This window comes from Anopheles merus, chromosome 3L (genome assembly GCF_017562075.2).
Source record: "Anopheles merus strain MAF chromosome 3L, AmerM5.1, whole genome shotgun sequence".
NCBI classification, from domain to species: domain Eukaryota; kingdom Metazoa; phylum Arthropoda; class Insecta; order Diptera; family Culicidae; genus Anopheles; species Anopheles merus.
The window spans coordinates 6,380,010-6,394,005 of NC_054085.1; the positions used below are offsets into that span (position 1 = coordinate 6,380,010).

The following is a 13,996-nucleotide window of genomic DNA, read 5'->3' on the forward strand; positions in this document are numbered from 1 at the left end:
TCAGTTAACATATCCATGAAAAATCAAGAATTAAAAAAAAAAAACAGCAATTATTTTATAATAAGTAATCTCGAAAGAAATGCCGCAAGGTTAAGTCAATTGATCGATAAGTTGCTAAATTTGTACTATTATTAGACTCTCCTAACCACCCGAGTCTGCAACACGGACGATCGATGTTACGCTAATCACCCTACTAGAAGACCACACTTAGCATTAATAAAGTGAAATTTGGCTGCTTCGAACGGTGTTCGAAGGTTTTACGCCGTTCCACTAAACAAAGCATGGCAACGAAAGGAAAAGTATGTTTTATTGCCAAACAACCCGCTGTCTCGAAAATGTGTTTAAGCTATTTCGACAGTAACACCTAGGATATTTCTATGCTAGGGCTAGCACAGATAGAAATAGTCAAACTTTGTCTGGCGTGAAAATTCCATCAGATGGCATCTTCCTATTAGCTTCCATTGCCCTTCAACTGTTTGCTCCAGTTGTGGCTCTGTACTACCGAATATCTTCAGTTCTATCTGTAAACTTCTTCAATTCATTGGTGGGCTTGGCTGGTAACAGAGGGTCCATAATAAAAACTGGCACGCTATAGCCACAATTGAAGGGATTTTCACGAGAAACGTAAAGAAGCCAAACGGCAGTGAAGATATTGTGCAGTGTGAGTAGAGTCGTACCAAAAAGAGGATGTTTTCAGGTAGATAGACGCTACCGGTCGGTGAGATTTTTTTTTTTTACCAAAAACCGACTCTCACAACTCGTACCAATTGCTTGCTTTTGTATGTGTGTGTGTGTGTGTAAGCGGCGCGCGCGAGCGAGCTTTTTTTCTTCTTCTTCTGACATCGTCGATCGTAATTCGAAACCCGAAACAAGTAATCGGAAATTCTCCAGCCTCCCCATCGCACCGGTTGTGTGCACGTGCGGTGCCACGATAAGGCAAAAATTCCTGTCAGCCAACGTGCGCTTCACATCACTCTAACGAGGCCCTCGTGTGCTTTTTCTCAGCGTTTAGTGAAGACACGAGCGTAACAACAAAAAATTATAAGCATTCAAATGGAACAAAAGGACACACTCATTGCTTTTTGGCTGGGCTGTTTCTTTCCGTAACTTTTTTTGTTCATCTACTTTCCTGCTCAGTTTTATTGTACTGCCCTTGTTCTGGCTCGACAAAATGGTAGGCAGCGATTACGGAGCACTTCCACGCTGTGTGGTTCCTGCCTGCCTACCTTCCTCATCTCTCGTGCGCAATCTATCGCAGCGCGTGCTCAAGGATGCGTCTATGAATATCGGCGGAATTTCACGCTACAATGATATTGCAGGTGAGCGATCCTGAAGGTACAACAATTGTCGGCAGCAGGAAGCACAAAAGATAAAGGAGCGAGGCAGCAAAATTTGTCTGTGGTTCGGTTATTTTCAATTTCAGCTTTCAAGCCGCAACATTCTTTGGTTGTGTTTGTTGCACTTAACAGGTGTGGAGAAAGAGGATATAAAGGGGAAGAGGAATAAAAGTTTCAATAATCGATTTGTTCGCTTGCTCTGGAGCAAAGGGAGAATAGGGCAAGCATTGGTTCTGGCGAACGCTGCTAATGCTTCCAGCACAAGACTTTCGTGGATGTTTAACCGAGCCTCGTGTGAAGTTTGTTACACTTTTGGTTATGGTTTTCTGTGTCATATGAGTTATGTACAAGATGCTTTTTGTTAAAAATGCTTTCAAAATATTGACTAACATAACTACACATATCAGCACATTATATGGAAAATTTTGATCATATCGTACAGATATAATATGAAACATTTTCTATTCAGCAGAATATATTATCGAATGTACAACGAATTATTGGAGTTCCAGGTTATTTCTGCTTCATCTTAACGCTCCTTCTGAACTTCTATAATACTGCTGAATCGTTTCAAAATTGAAAAATGGAGACGCCCGGTTGCTCATCAATATATTTCCCTCGTTTCATTTATTTTATCTTTTGCTTTTTTTTTGTTACCTTTCTTTATTCTTCCTCTTATGCTCATTCTGTCTCAAATACTCTTTTCCTGAAAGAGCACGAAATGTCAGCCCATACCAAAAAGCCATGATGAGTGTCCTTTCCCCTCCCGCCAACCAGGCGCCGAAAGAGCTCCAAAAAATAAATTTTGTCGTGTGTCGGTTCGGGTGGAAATGATTTGTGTTTTGCTTTTCTGCACGCCTCACGTCACATCTTTCTGGCGACGGTCGTATTCTTCATGGCGCGTATAATTTGTGATTCGTAAGCCAACTCCCGCGAATGCCTGCCACATTCACTGTACGCCACCGTAGTAGGAATTTTATTCCTGGGACGACGGTGGCTTTTAACCGCGGACGGCAAAGCGAGACCATTTTCCCAGTCCATTTCCATCATAGTCGATTTGCTGCTTCGACGACTTTTTAGTACAAATACAAAAAAAAAATCTAAAAGAAAGCGTTTGACATTTCAGTTGAGCTTCCGCGGCGATTCGGGCTCAAGCGGTTTTCGTTTCATCGCCCTTTTTCCGCTGTTGGAGCTGCTTGTTCCGTTTTAATTGAGTTATAAATTATCGCCATATATTTTTGCAGTTCGTAACGAGCTGAAGCCACCGTGATCCTGTCTGTCCACGCGGGGTCGACGCTATTGTACGGTGAGCATTGCAGCAGCAGAACAGTAACTGACGAAAAGGAACAGGGCGGGTAGGAGTGGGCGAAAAGACGTGCTGGTTGACTTGCTCAGTCAACCGAACGTTATGCTAGCTACTAGACAGAAAGAGTTTGTCTTTGTGACCGCGGCCGTTGGCGTCTAGAGTTCTTCAAGACTTTGAGTGTGTCTTTGTAATAGTATTATTCGCACCGTCTCGAGGCGGCATTAAAAACGCTTGAAATGGTCTAACAAGCTCTAGCTAGAATTATTATTATAGCGTGAATGATATCGTTTCTGAGGAAGGAAAGCAATTCAATCCGTTTCGTTTAAAGTACACATCCATATTCCAGATCGAAATAATTTTCATTCCAATGAGAATGAGCATGTTATTCTAAAGCGCAAAGAGTTCTTTGTGGACTGTGTTTCTCTTAGCTTATATGTGGAATTGTTATAGTATTGCTATATTAGAATTTTTGCTTAATTCGAGAGATTTCAAAATATTGGGAAATGTAAACATAACATATTCTAGACAGTCATGGCATGCAATGCAGGTTCATTTCTCGTTATCCCCCTCTCGGTACAAGCATAATGAGATGAAAAACACACAATAAAAGCACACCTTTAGTGAAAGTTGCCAAAAGGATTAATTATTTTCCTTTCTTTGCTCATACCAACCCAACACATCTTTTTTTTTTTCTTGCTCACACGCAACCGAGACCCTCAAGACGTCAGGAAATTCATTATTCCCTCATTTTGCCCGAAAATTGATTGGTTCGTCGTGCCGCATACATCCTCCAAACTCGCCTCCACCGACTTTAGGTTAATCTTCACGGGTAGGGTAAAAATGCGTGCAAAGCATTACCCATTCCTAAACACTAAACCCGTAAAAGGTACTCAAGTTCCCGAGCTTCCAAGGCACAGAAGCAGCAAACTGTTGGCCCGCCAGTGAAAGTGAATACCTGCAAGACTTTCCCGTGGGTTTAAGGTTAGGGTACGGATACTATTTTTTGCGGCTATGTTTACTTTTTCCCTTCTTTACTTGACGTACAATGCGCCACCGATTATCGACCGATGATGGATTGCGTATGAATAAATGGGCAGCCTTCTCGCGGCGTAATGTGCGTACCCGAGAGCGATTTGTTAGCGCGTAAGAAGTCATTAATTATCATCAGCGCGCCTCCCGAGAATGAAACGGAGAAAAGTTTTAGCCATGCCGTGGGGTACGTGATTGGAGATTTTGTTCGCTCGTGTTGGCTGGGGGCCAGCGGGAAGCGAAATGTTTTACTAGCAACTGAAAAAAATCAGGCGCGAAGGGCTTGTTGATATGCGAACGGCATAATGAGATGAATGATTATGAATGATAGACTTGAAGCAGGGTGCTGTACCAGTGAGCCGAACGTAAAAACGCTCAACTCATGCATCGAAGAACGTTGCAGATTGGGTGCTGCATATGAATGAAAGAAAAGAAAGAGTTTGTTTTTATATCCTTCGTTGCTTATGGGAATCGCATCATAATGATGTACACTTTGGGAAGATATGAGCCGTTTTGGGTTGTGTTGATGTTTTCGCAACGGGAAAAGTATATTTAACTGCATTGGCAAGCTGACGATCGGGTACTGACAAGGCGGTTTTTGATTCTTGCGAGGTAACGACGCTTTGAATAATAATTTGCCTTGATGAATCTGCTGGAAATATGATAGGGTGTGTTCGTGTGATGTGTGGTAAAATTGTTGTTTCATCTTTCGTTTATCAAAAAGCATTATTCCTTTGATTCATAATCAACAGTCCAAAAACAAACATTTTATTTGTCTTGTATTATAACACTTTACTAAACAAAAATAGTCGAAAAAAGGAACTCCTCATTATAAAACATCCTCGTTTTTCCTGAAACGTTTTTAAAAGAAATAACAGTCTGAAAACTGACAACACCCGCGGCAACTTACAGTATCGTCTGTAATTAATTCACCGATTCTTAGAACTGCTTAAAAACAAACCTCGCAGCAAGAAGGCGAAATACATAGTGTACCCTTAGGGTTGGTCTTAACTGTGGTTCTCCCCTCCCTATAGCGCAGGGTGGAATCTAATTTCAAATCACAACCCAGACACAGGCATAGTCCACGTCTGGCCGAAAATCGGTGAAACATATTTCTCACTTCCCTCCCTTTGAAAACCGCGCAATGTTACTGCCCTCAAACTTTGCGGGACCGTACTGGGCAGTTGCTCGACTTTAGCGGATAATCTCAATCCCGACTTAATGTAATAAAACCAAACAAGCCTCCCCCCATGTGGTTGATTATAAGTTGCACGGGTGGGTGAAAATATTCCCCGATAGCATCGCGATCATCAGCCGTCCAGAGAGTGGCAGAAAAGTGTGTTTTCGGAGTTGCTCTGCCCTCCATGAACTGTTGCTGGAATACTTTGTGTACGATAGGTAGACCTAGCGAGCATCGCCAGTTCAGGTTATTATATGTCGGGAAAATGAAAACAGGTTTCATGTGGAGGACGAAAAAATACGACCCGACTAGCCTGGGGCGAAGTAACTCCGGCGCTAATGGAGGTCACGGGCTAGTAATACTCCTTGCTGGCAACGGTCGTCGCGTGGAAAGTGAATGATTCCTTTTTATTGCACGCCCTCCATAGTGGCCTCCATAGTGCTTTCGCTGCCTGGCCATGCCTGGGGCGGTTTTATTCTTGGTTCGGTCTATTTATTTTCCCACTATCGGTCACCGGACAGAGGATCGCCACAAAGCAAGAGCCTGCACGAATGGGAGCGGCGGCACCTTTAGCGCTCCCACAGGATGGTAAATCCACCATAAATTATTCTCATGCGATTTATTAATTCCAGGATATTCTTCCGCTGCTTATATATACGTATATAATATCCCTTGCCCGGTCGAGGCCATGGTTTCTGTTCCTGAAATCCGTTTGCCTTCTGCATGAAGACTTGAGCCTGTTAAAGCCTTCATTGAAGCAGCGCTTGTCCCTGGACCATAACGTTCATATATATTGTAGTACATTTTCCAGCGTGTGTGTGTGTGTGTGTGTGTGTGTGTGTGTGTGTGTGTGTGTGTGTGTGTGTGTGTGTGTGTGTGTGTGTGTGTGTGTGTTTAATATGTTCTCCTTTTCCTTCGCTTCGACTAACGCTTCGTTTTGCTTGTTTTTCCTCTCCTTTAGGAACAGAGTCATAAATCATATCGACCGCTGTGTGTCCTAACGTTTCGCTGGAACTATCTGCTGCACGGATTGGAACCAGCCGGCTATCATCTGGTCAACGTGCTGCTGCACACGATCGTTTCGCTGATGTACTTCCGGTAAGTTTTCTAGCGCAAGCACACCCATCCGTCCTGCAGGCTATCCCAGGGTTTGCGTTTTGTTCTGCCACTTTCCAACCCTTTTGTAAATGCGAGCTTGTATCAAGGTTTCTATCCAAAAACGCTCGAAAATGTAATGCAATGTTAGCGGGAACTGCATTTGATAGGTTCTCCTCTGGGCTACACGGTACCACGGTTTGCTATGGGCTAGGACAGTGGAAAAGATGTCAGCTGTATGATTTTAGTAAGAAAAAGGTAGCTTTACTGACATAGGCTGAACGAGAGTTGAGTGAAAAGGTTGCTGTGTTGATTGGATAAGGTTGAACTAAAATGAATTTATTTTGAAGATTTATTTGCGCGAAGCGGCGTTTTTGGAGCCACTCGACAATAAGCAGCATATCCTTCTAAAAATCGACACCATAAATGTGCTAATAGGTCTCAGCGAACTTTAAGCAATGCTTTGTCTTCTCGGCACACAAAAACCAAACGAAGTAAATTGTCTATCACATTCAAGCATACCCCATGCTATTTATTGAAGATATTCTCCCGCTAGAAAGAACGTATAACAGATGTTTTGCTTTTAAGATATCTTCTCCTCTTCCTCTGTTTAACAAAAAGCGCACGATTGGACAAAAAGGTTCACCAAGAAAGTACCATCGCCCAGAGTGCTTCAAATTCCAAACCACCGCCCACTTATCCGTTTCGGGCTGAAGTTTGTTTTGATTTCTTCATTCAATTTCCGGTTTCCGGCTCAGCTCAGCTTGGTTCTGCATCGAAAGACCGGCAAACTACCCCGCTATTAGTCTCCTTACGAACTGCTTGGAACATTGCAAACATAAGCTCTGTTTGACAGCAAATACCCACCTCCTTGAGCATATAAACTAGAGCTACGGACGTCACTATACGTCATTGAATGTATGCTCTTCTTGGTGGTGGAGAAAGTGACGATAGCTAAATAATGCTTTCTTTCTACACTAACTAAATGAATACTCGAAACGCACGAGCTGTAGGTTTTATCCCCGCACAAAACGTACGCAGCAAAGAAAAAACATCCTTTCATCCTCTCTCAGCTGCTCGTGGAGTTAGAGAAAATGGAAAAGTCTTGTAATCATGCACTGGGGATCGGTTTGCCAAACATGTTGTGGCAAGGAAAAAAAGAGATGTTAGTATGTGTTAGTGATGAAGTAGGGGTAGTTTATTACAATCTGTATTTTGTTACGTTTGCTTTTTCAAAAGACACAACCCTAAACATTATGCATCCCATGATTATTGTTTTAAATATTTGTATTGATTCATATTTGCCGTATAATATATCCAAATATATGATATTTCTAGCAACCTAAAATATACGTAATAATACGTAATAATTCCATAATGTGTAACACTGCAATCGTGTGGAACATTTTAGTAAATCAGATTTTGGTTTTACTTTTCAATCAAAATAATAATCTAAATTGACCATTTTGACCTTAGTTTGAAGGTTAGTTTCCTATGAAATTCGAACATACCCTCAACCATCACATTTCAATCCTGTATGTAAAAATTGAGTTGAACCATAAATCTCCAATTGTTATTCCTCAGATGTATTAAAAAAATTGTAAAAAAAAACTGATCCTTGTAAATGATTTTTGAAAAGTCCAGAATAATCACACATCATTATTTTAATGTATTTTAGCTCATATCATATTCGTGATAAACATACAACAGAAGGAAAATGTCTCAACAAGCAACTACGCTTCTCGCCACTACTACAGACAATATTTGCAGCTCCACAAATATGACTACACCATTGCTTTGGAGGCAAAGTTACGGGAAACTGTACCATAAACTTATTCCGAAGAAATTAAGTTCTGTCCCAGCTAATGCACGCGACGAAAGCCGAGAGCGGGTGCAAAAACAAAACAAATTAAAAACATACCAGCTTTACGTAGCAGCGTGATGGATCCTTCCAGCTGTGCACGGATTGTGCAATCGCTTGCCCTTTCGGGAACGCTGCTATACTGCACTGTCCCACACTTCCTGTTTTGTTGTGCCTGTGAATGATTCTTGCTTTTGTTTTCTTTGCCCTAATGTTCGGTTGTGCTTGTTTCATTTAGAACCGGGAAGCGTTCATTGTAGAAATTATTCAGTAGCTGAATGGAGTGTGTGCATCGAAACGAGGGAACGATGGCAAAGTTTTCCCAAAGCTTCACTTCCCGACAAAGGTCGCCAAAGATAGCTGCTGCGTGGGAAAGGGATAGCCAAAGGAAAACTGTAAGCTGGTTAGTGGTTGGAGCAAAAAAAAGGATTTACTGTGCAAACTAAGGAATGCAATTGCAAACAAGTTCATTCAGATGCTACCATCTTCTTCGGTGCATTGGACGAGCAGATATCAATCTAGCGCATTGGGGGCGATAAACTTAAGCGATACGGCACGGGGTTTTGTTACAAAATAAATGCAATTAGTTGCACAAGCCAGATAAGCGGATAGAGCAGTTCGCCAAATTTATAATTTCCACCGGCAGCGCTGCTCCCTTCTACTTCAACTAATTGAAACAACAGCTCCAATGGGAGTAACAGTAATCTCTGCCAACAGTATTGTTGATACACTCAAGTTCACTTCAAAATTATTATGAAAATTGTTGTAGCTACGAAACTCAGCTCTAGGAAACAGAACACGCATCTAAAGCGAAATGAAAAAATAATCAATTTTGTCCAAAGCTTGAAATTCCCTTCTGAAAAAAGCAATGCAAAAAGTTAAATTGCATCACGAGCTAGTTGTGCGAACATTTTAATTCCTGCTTTGCATCTACCCAAAGCTATCAGTAAATTCACCAGCCTCAATTGGCTCTGATCGGCAGCGCTACGGTCCCACGGGGTGGTTTGGTCGGAAGGAGTTTTTTGGAATATTTTTCCATTAAAACTTGTGTCCAAAATTCTCATCTCACCAGCCTCGTGTCGCCCAGGCTCGTGCTGCCATGTTTGTTGCTGCTGCATTGCTATCAGCTCTATAGCTTTTGCCTCGCCTTGCCCACATGCACATGAGTGCAAAATTCAATTTAGTTATGCAATTTAACCAACCGGAATCACATACACACGGACGCCACATTTACTACGTATCACCCGTGGAGGGAAGTGCCGGTGCAAAAAGGGAAAATCATGACACGGGACGGGTGCAATATTTCGGACCTCTCTGCCTATGGATGCAGCCCGAACACAGTTAGGAGGGAGGTAGGGAATGAGGGAGGTAGGATAAGCAAGACTACAAAAAATTGCTCGTTCTCTACATTAGAATCCGTTCGCAACCGGGCGCACTCAATTCGTAGCCAATTTACTGAATGTCCTGTTTTGCAATCGTTTAGAGGAGGAGGTGAGCAGACTTGCAGCTGCATCCAGGCCGTTTTAAGTCTCGCGTACAAATCGGACGCAATCCCTGGTTCCCGGTGATGATTGTAATGCATTTTTGTGCAAGTGCTGTGCAAGTGCGTGTGTATGCGTGTTCTTTTTGTGGTGCTGCAGCACGTAAATCAGAGCAATATTTTCGGCCGGCTGCAGAATCTATTCGCAAGTTCGAACGGTTGAACATTGTGTCCCATAAACGGCATTTATTGGGCACTACGAGAATTGAAACTGATCCTCTCTCGCACGCCAGCAAACATACTCTCACACATCCGTTGTATGTGTGTAGGGCTTCCGAAAAATAGGTCGTTCATGGAACGCACCAAAGTAGATTATATTTTATCCAATTCATGGTTCGGTGAAACAATAATTTCCCTAACATCATTATCGCAGAGGGAGAAAGAAAGCGAGCACAATACCCATTGAGGTGTGGCATGAATGAAAGAAGCGATAGTTGTGTAGATGGGCCCCCTACATATCCCATGAACAGGTGGAATGGTTTGTGGTAGCGTGATAAGGGTGCTTATTCTTCCACCGAACAGTACCGTTGATCCTCCAGTCGATGCAGTGACTTTGAACTCCCCAGCCAAAATGGATAGTAATTGAGTTTCGCTGCCGAAATCGGGTGACGTGGAACAACCCTGCTCTTGTTGACGTCTGTCTGTTTTGTCAGTATTGTTTGCATGCCAGCGACCAGCTCACCATTTTTCTACGGACGAACAACAAGACAACAGGACGGATGGCTGTCACCCAATTATGCTGTACGATGACGTAAAATATGTTGCCTGTCATTCGCGATAATGATGTCGGGATGTTTGTGTGCTTTTGGCTGTTCGTACCGTAATGGTCAGTTGCTTTCGTTGGGTGTTGTATTTTTGTTGCTGCACGAAACACTCAACCACAACAAATGTTTGAGAAAGCAAAAAATAAAACTAGACATTCTGGGACGAAATGCTAACCGGTCATCGGTAATGTGCATTGGTCGAAATTGGTCACCATTGAAGGGAGACATACAACATGCAAGAGATTCGTGCTACGAAAGGAAACAATCGTTTGTAGAATTGATTGATGCTAATTGATGGATGTCTAATTAAGAGGTTGAACTTTTAGCCTACCAAGTAGTCTATTATGTCTTTTTGATGATAATAGATACAGTGGTGTTGCATATTTCAGCCCAAAAATCATATTTTAATTGTGACGTGCATTTTTCCCCCATGTGGATTTGTAATGTCACATTGGATGGATGCCGAAAGTGTTGCTATGCTATTAAAAATTCAATCGAGTATCTTTTCTTATTTCTACATTCCAAACGCTCTTTTTATCACTGATCAACCAATAAATATCTTCATTGGAATACCATAAAGTCGATACTACAGTACAGTGCAGTATCCAGGTCACCCAATTCACAACACGTACCACATTTGTAGCTCAACCTCATTGTGCTGCTATCTCGATCTTGTTAGGAGCAGGCTCGTAAAAACTTGTGCCAAAGAACCATTGACCCACACTCAGACACTCCCCCACATGCAAACACACAACCTGACAAATCATGGCCTAGGTGAACCGTTTTGCAATACCGGCTGCAGCAGTGAAACGTTGATACAAATGCATACGAACCTCTCTGGCGACCATAAAGTGTCGCAATGGATGCGATGATTTTTTATACGATTTTCTACGCTTCGGACACGATGCTTTGCACCAAACGAAGTTCTTCGTCGTCCATGCCCAACCGGTTAAGCCAGTTCCCTCTGGTGTGGGCTACCAGTTGGGAGTAGCTGAATCGTTCCTACCAGCATCCATGGCTGGAGCTGCTTTTCACCCCTGAGGGGCGGATCGATCATAGCACATTCTCGGGGCACGTTCCGAACAATTGCATTCGTCGTCACTGGGTCTCTTACGAACTCGGAATATGGTTTGCAGTGTTTGTGTAGGAAATGATACTCGCTCGCCCCCTTTGCCAATGGTGTTGGGTACTAGTTCTGGACCAGGAACGTGAACTAGCTGTGTGAGGTGCGGATGGCAACAGAGTAACCTTTAAAGTCCACTATACGAATCGTACGTTCAAAGGGCATGTGGTTGAGTGGAGAAAAACAATTTTTTAAATAACTCAAAAAGTAAATTAATTCCTTTCTAGCAGAGCGTATCGTGAACGCGTTTGTTAAAGATGTCAGTTTTTTTCTTCATTTGAATGATTTTTAACATAAATGACCATTATTGCTTAAAATAAAAAAAAACCTCTAACACTGCTCGCTTATTAAAATTAATTAAATAATCAATTAAACAGGATTTTAATAATTATGTATCCGGCGCTACAAGCGCTTTGCGGGTTTGGTCTGCTGCAGGTGTTTCCGAATCTTCTCATAGCCTCGTGCGTTTGTCTGTTAATCTGTTACCTACGCCATTTTTGCCCTTGAAGCCGGCGTAAGAGGATTTTACGGGCTGGTTCGACCGATTCCATGGCCAACATAATTTTAATAACAGCAAAAATAAACATAAAATAAAGACATTTGTAACGGGATATCGATTCCCCCGCGCTCCTTGTTGTTGTGATTTTTTTTTTGCGCCGTCCAGGGTAGTGAGGACGAATTTTTATATTTGTCCCGAGCATACGAGACCATTTACGGACTAATCAATCCATTACATCTTATGTGTCGTGAGTTAAATGTTGTGAAGTCAGTGTCTAAGTATTAATCAGTCAATCTTTAGGTATAGACCTCAGGAGGCCCGATAGGAATAGAACCAGTTAAATTAAATTAAATTAAATTATGACAAAAACTCTGCCTTTTAAGAAAATATTTCATATTAATAACACAAATTCGGATTGAGTCAAATAATTCATGTTACTTGCTGACAGGCGTACTGGCTATCTTATTAATGACTTACAAATTCATTACACTAGTTTCAAACGGAAGCACAACAAGAGTATATCATACGCTCTTCTGGCACACCCGTCTGGACGACCGTGGGGAATTCCGTCCAACGCAAACAATTTTAATGAGAGCAATGAGCCGCATGCTAAATTTTCCTGGAATCGGCACTTAATTACGCCAGCGCCAGTGCATTTGTTCTGGGATATACGCAGAGCGACATTCTCTCTCCTTCCGTCGTACAGCCTGCGGAGGTGAAATAGAGAGCGTACACAACCGGCCATCGCTGAAGAAAAGTATACACAGCACACCGTCTGTGACGGCAAGCACGAGTAAATGAGGAGAACAGAGTACAAATAGAAACGCAAACAGTATCTACGACTAGTTCAACAAAGGAACCTCTTTCACTGTTGATTTTCTGCCGCGGCATCCTGCCGCTCCCTTTCGACCACGCATAAAAATCGTGCCGCGTGCACTATCGTTTCGTTTGTTAGTTTTCTACTTCGTTTTCCCTACTGGCTCGCGGCCTTCTTACCGCTCGATGACCGCCGACGTTCGTTCGACGTTTCTCTCCATCGCCCAAACGCATATCGCTTTTTCGTTGTCGTCCTTTGCGCTGTTATTAAGCTTAGCATTCTCTTAAAAGCTGCAGAAAGTCGATTGGCCTTCGTGCAGCAACAAATGAGCAGTGGGAAATAATCCCCTAACGGGAAGACAGAATGATAGAGCGATGCTGCTACTGCTATCCGAGGAAAATGTGGAAAGTGAATTGGAGAACAAACGAAGGAATGAGGATGAGGTTTATGCGCAGTCCGAAGTCCCAAAGGCCAACGGCACTAATTAAATTAATGCCAAAGGTAGCACAGGGTCAGGGACCTTTGTTTTCTCCCGGCTCTTACTATGCTTGTGGATTCTCCATTTTCAACGTCTCCCACTGGAGAGCCGTAATCATGCAGGCAAAACAATGGTGCGAATCTAGAAAAAAGGGGTAACTAAAGTAAAGCCTCGGAAAAAAAATTAAAAGAAGTCTGCTCTGCTTTAAAGTCACCCAAACAGTAATTTTCTGCGAACGAGACTGCAGTAGGTGAGTGGATCAAGATAAAATGAGCTCCGTTACATAAGACACTAACGAAGCACCATCTCACAGGCGCCCAACGACAGGTTGGTGGTAAGAGGTTACTACTGACGGGGGCCAGCAAGTCGAACGAAATTTACTGCCCCATCGTTTACCATTAGCCACATGTGGTTCCTGATGGGTGATTCTACATCTTACTGTGATGCTGTACGTACCCAATGCACTTATTGCTTTTCCTCTTTCATTTCAGAATGTGCGCCATGCTGCTTTCGGAAACGGCCAGCTTTGCGGCAGCTCTATTGTTTGCCGTACACCCGATCCACACCGAGGCGGTAAGTAATGTTTTGCAATGTCTGCGTTACAATTGTTCTTAAGTTGTATGTTTATTGTTTAGAAAACAATATGCATCTGATTGTTGACATTGTTAAAAAAAAAAAATTGGAGTTGTGATACGGCACTAATGTTAACCAAGCGTAACTCGCAATGTAGGTGTTTATTTTTGGCTATTTTTCGTTACAATATTGATCGCTAAACTCGTCATTCCGTGTTGTTTATTGACATTGGTTGCAAATCCACTCTAAAAACTGAAACAAAAACAAAAGAATATCCTCCTAATGCTGGCTCAAGGACTCCGGGTATGGACCGATGGAGAATGGGGAAAAATTTGCCACACTTAGGGATCAGACCAGAAAGCCATCAGTATGCTAATACGGCAGCAGATTCGGA

At 42.5% G+C, this 13,996-nt stretch overlaps 1 protein-coding gene across 6 annotated transcripts in view; it reads left to right on the forward strand.

Moving 5' to 3' along the window:
• LOC121598294 (protein O-mannosyl-transferase Tmtc3) overlaps window positions 1–13,996 on the forward strand; it is a 154,060-nt gene that overhangs the window by 55,373 nt on the left and 84,691 nt on the right. For all 6 annotated transcript variants that reach the window (XM_041924910.1, XM_041924915.1, XM_041924914.1 and 3 more), the window contains 2 exons: window positions 5,814–5,950; window positions 13,521–13,602. In XM_041924910.1, coding sequence (XP_041780844.1) covers window positions 5,814–5,950; window positions 13,521–13,602 — 219 coding nt within the window. The remainder of the gene's footprint in view (window positions 1–5,813; window positions 5,951–13,520; window positions 13,603–13,996) is intronic.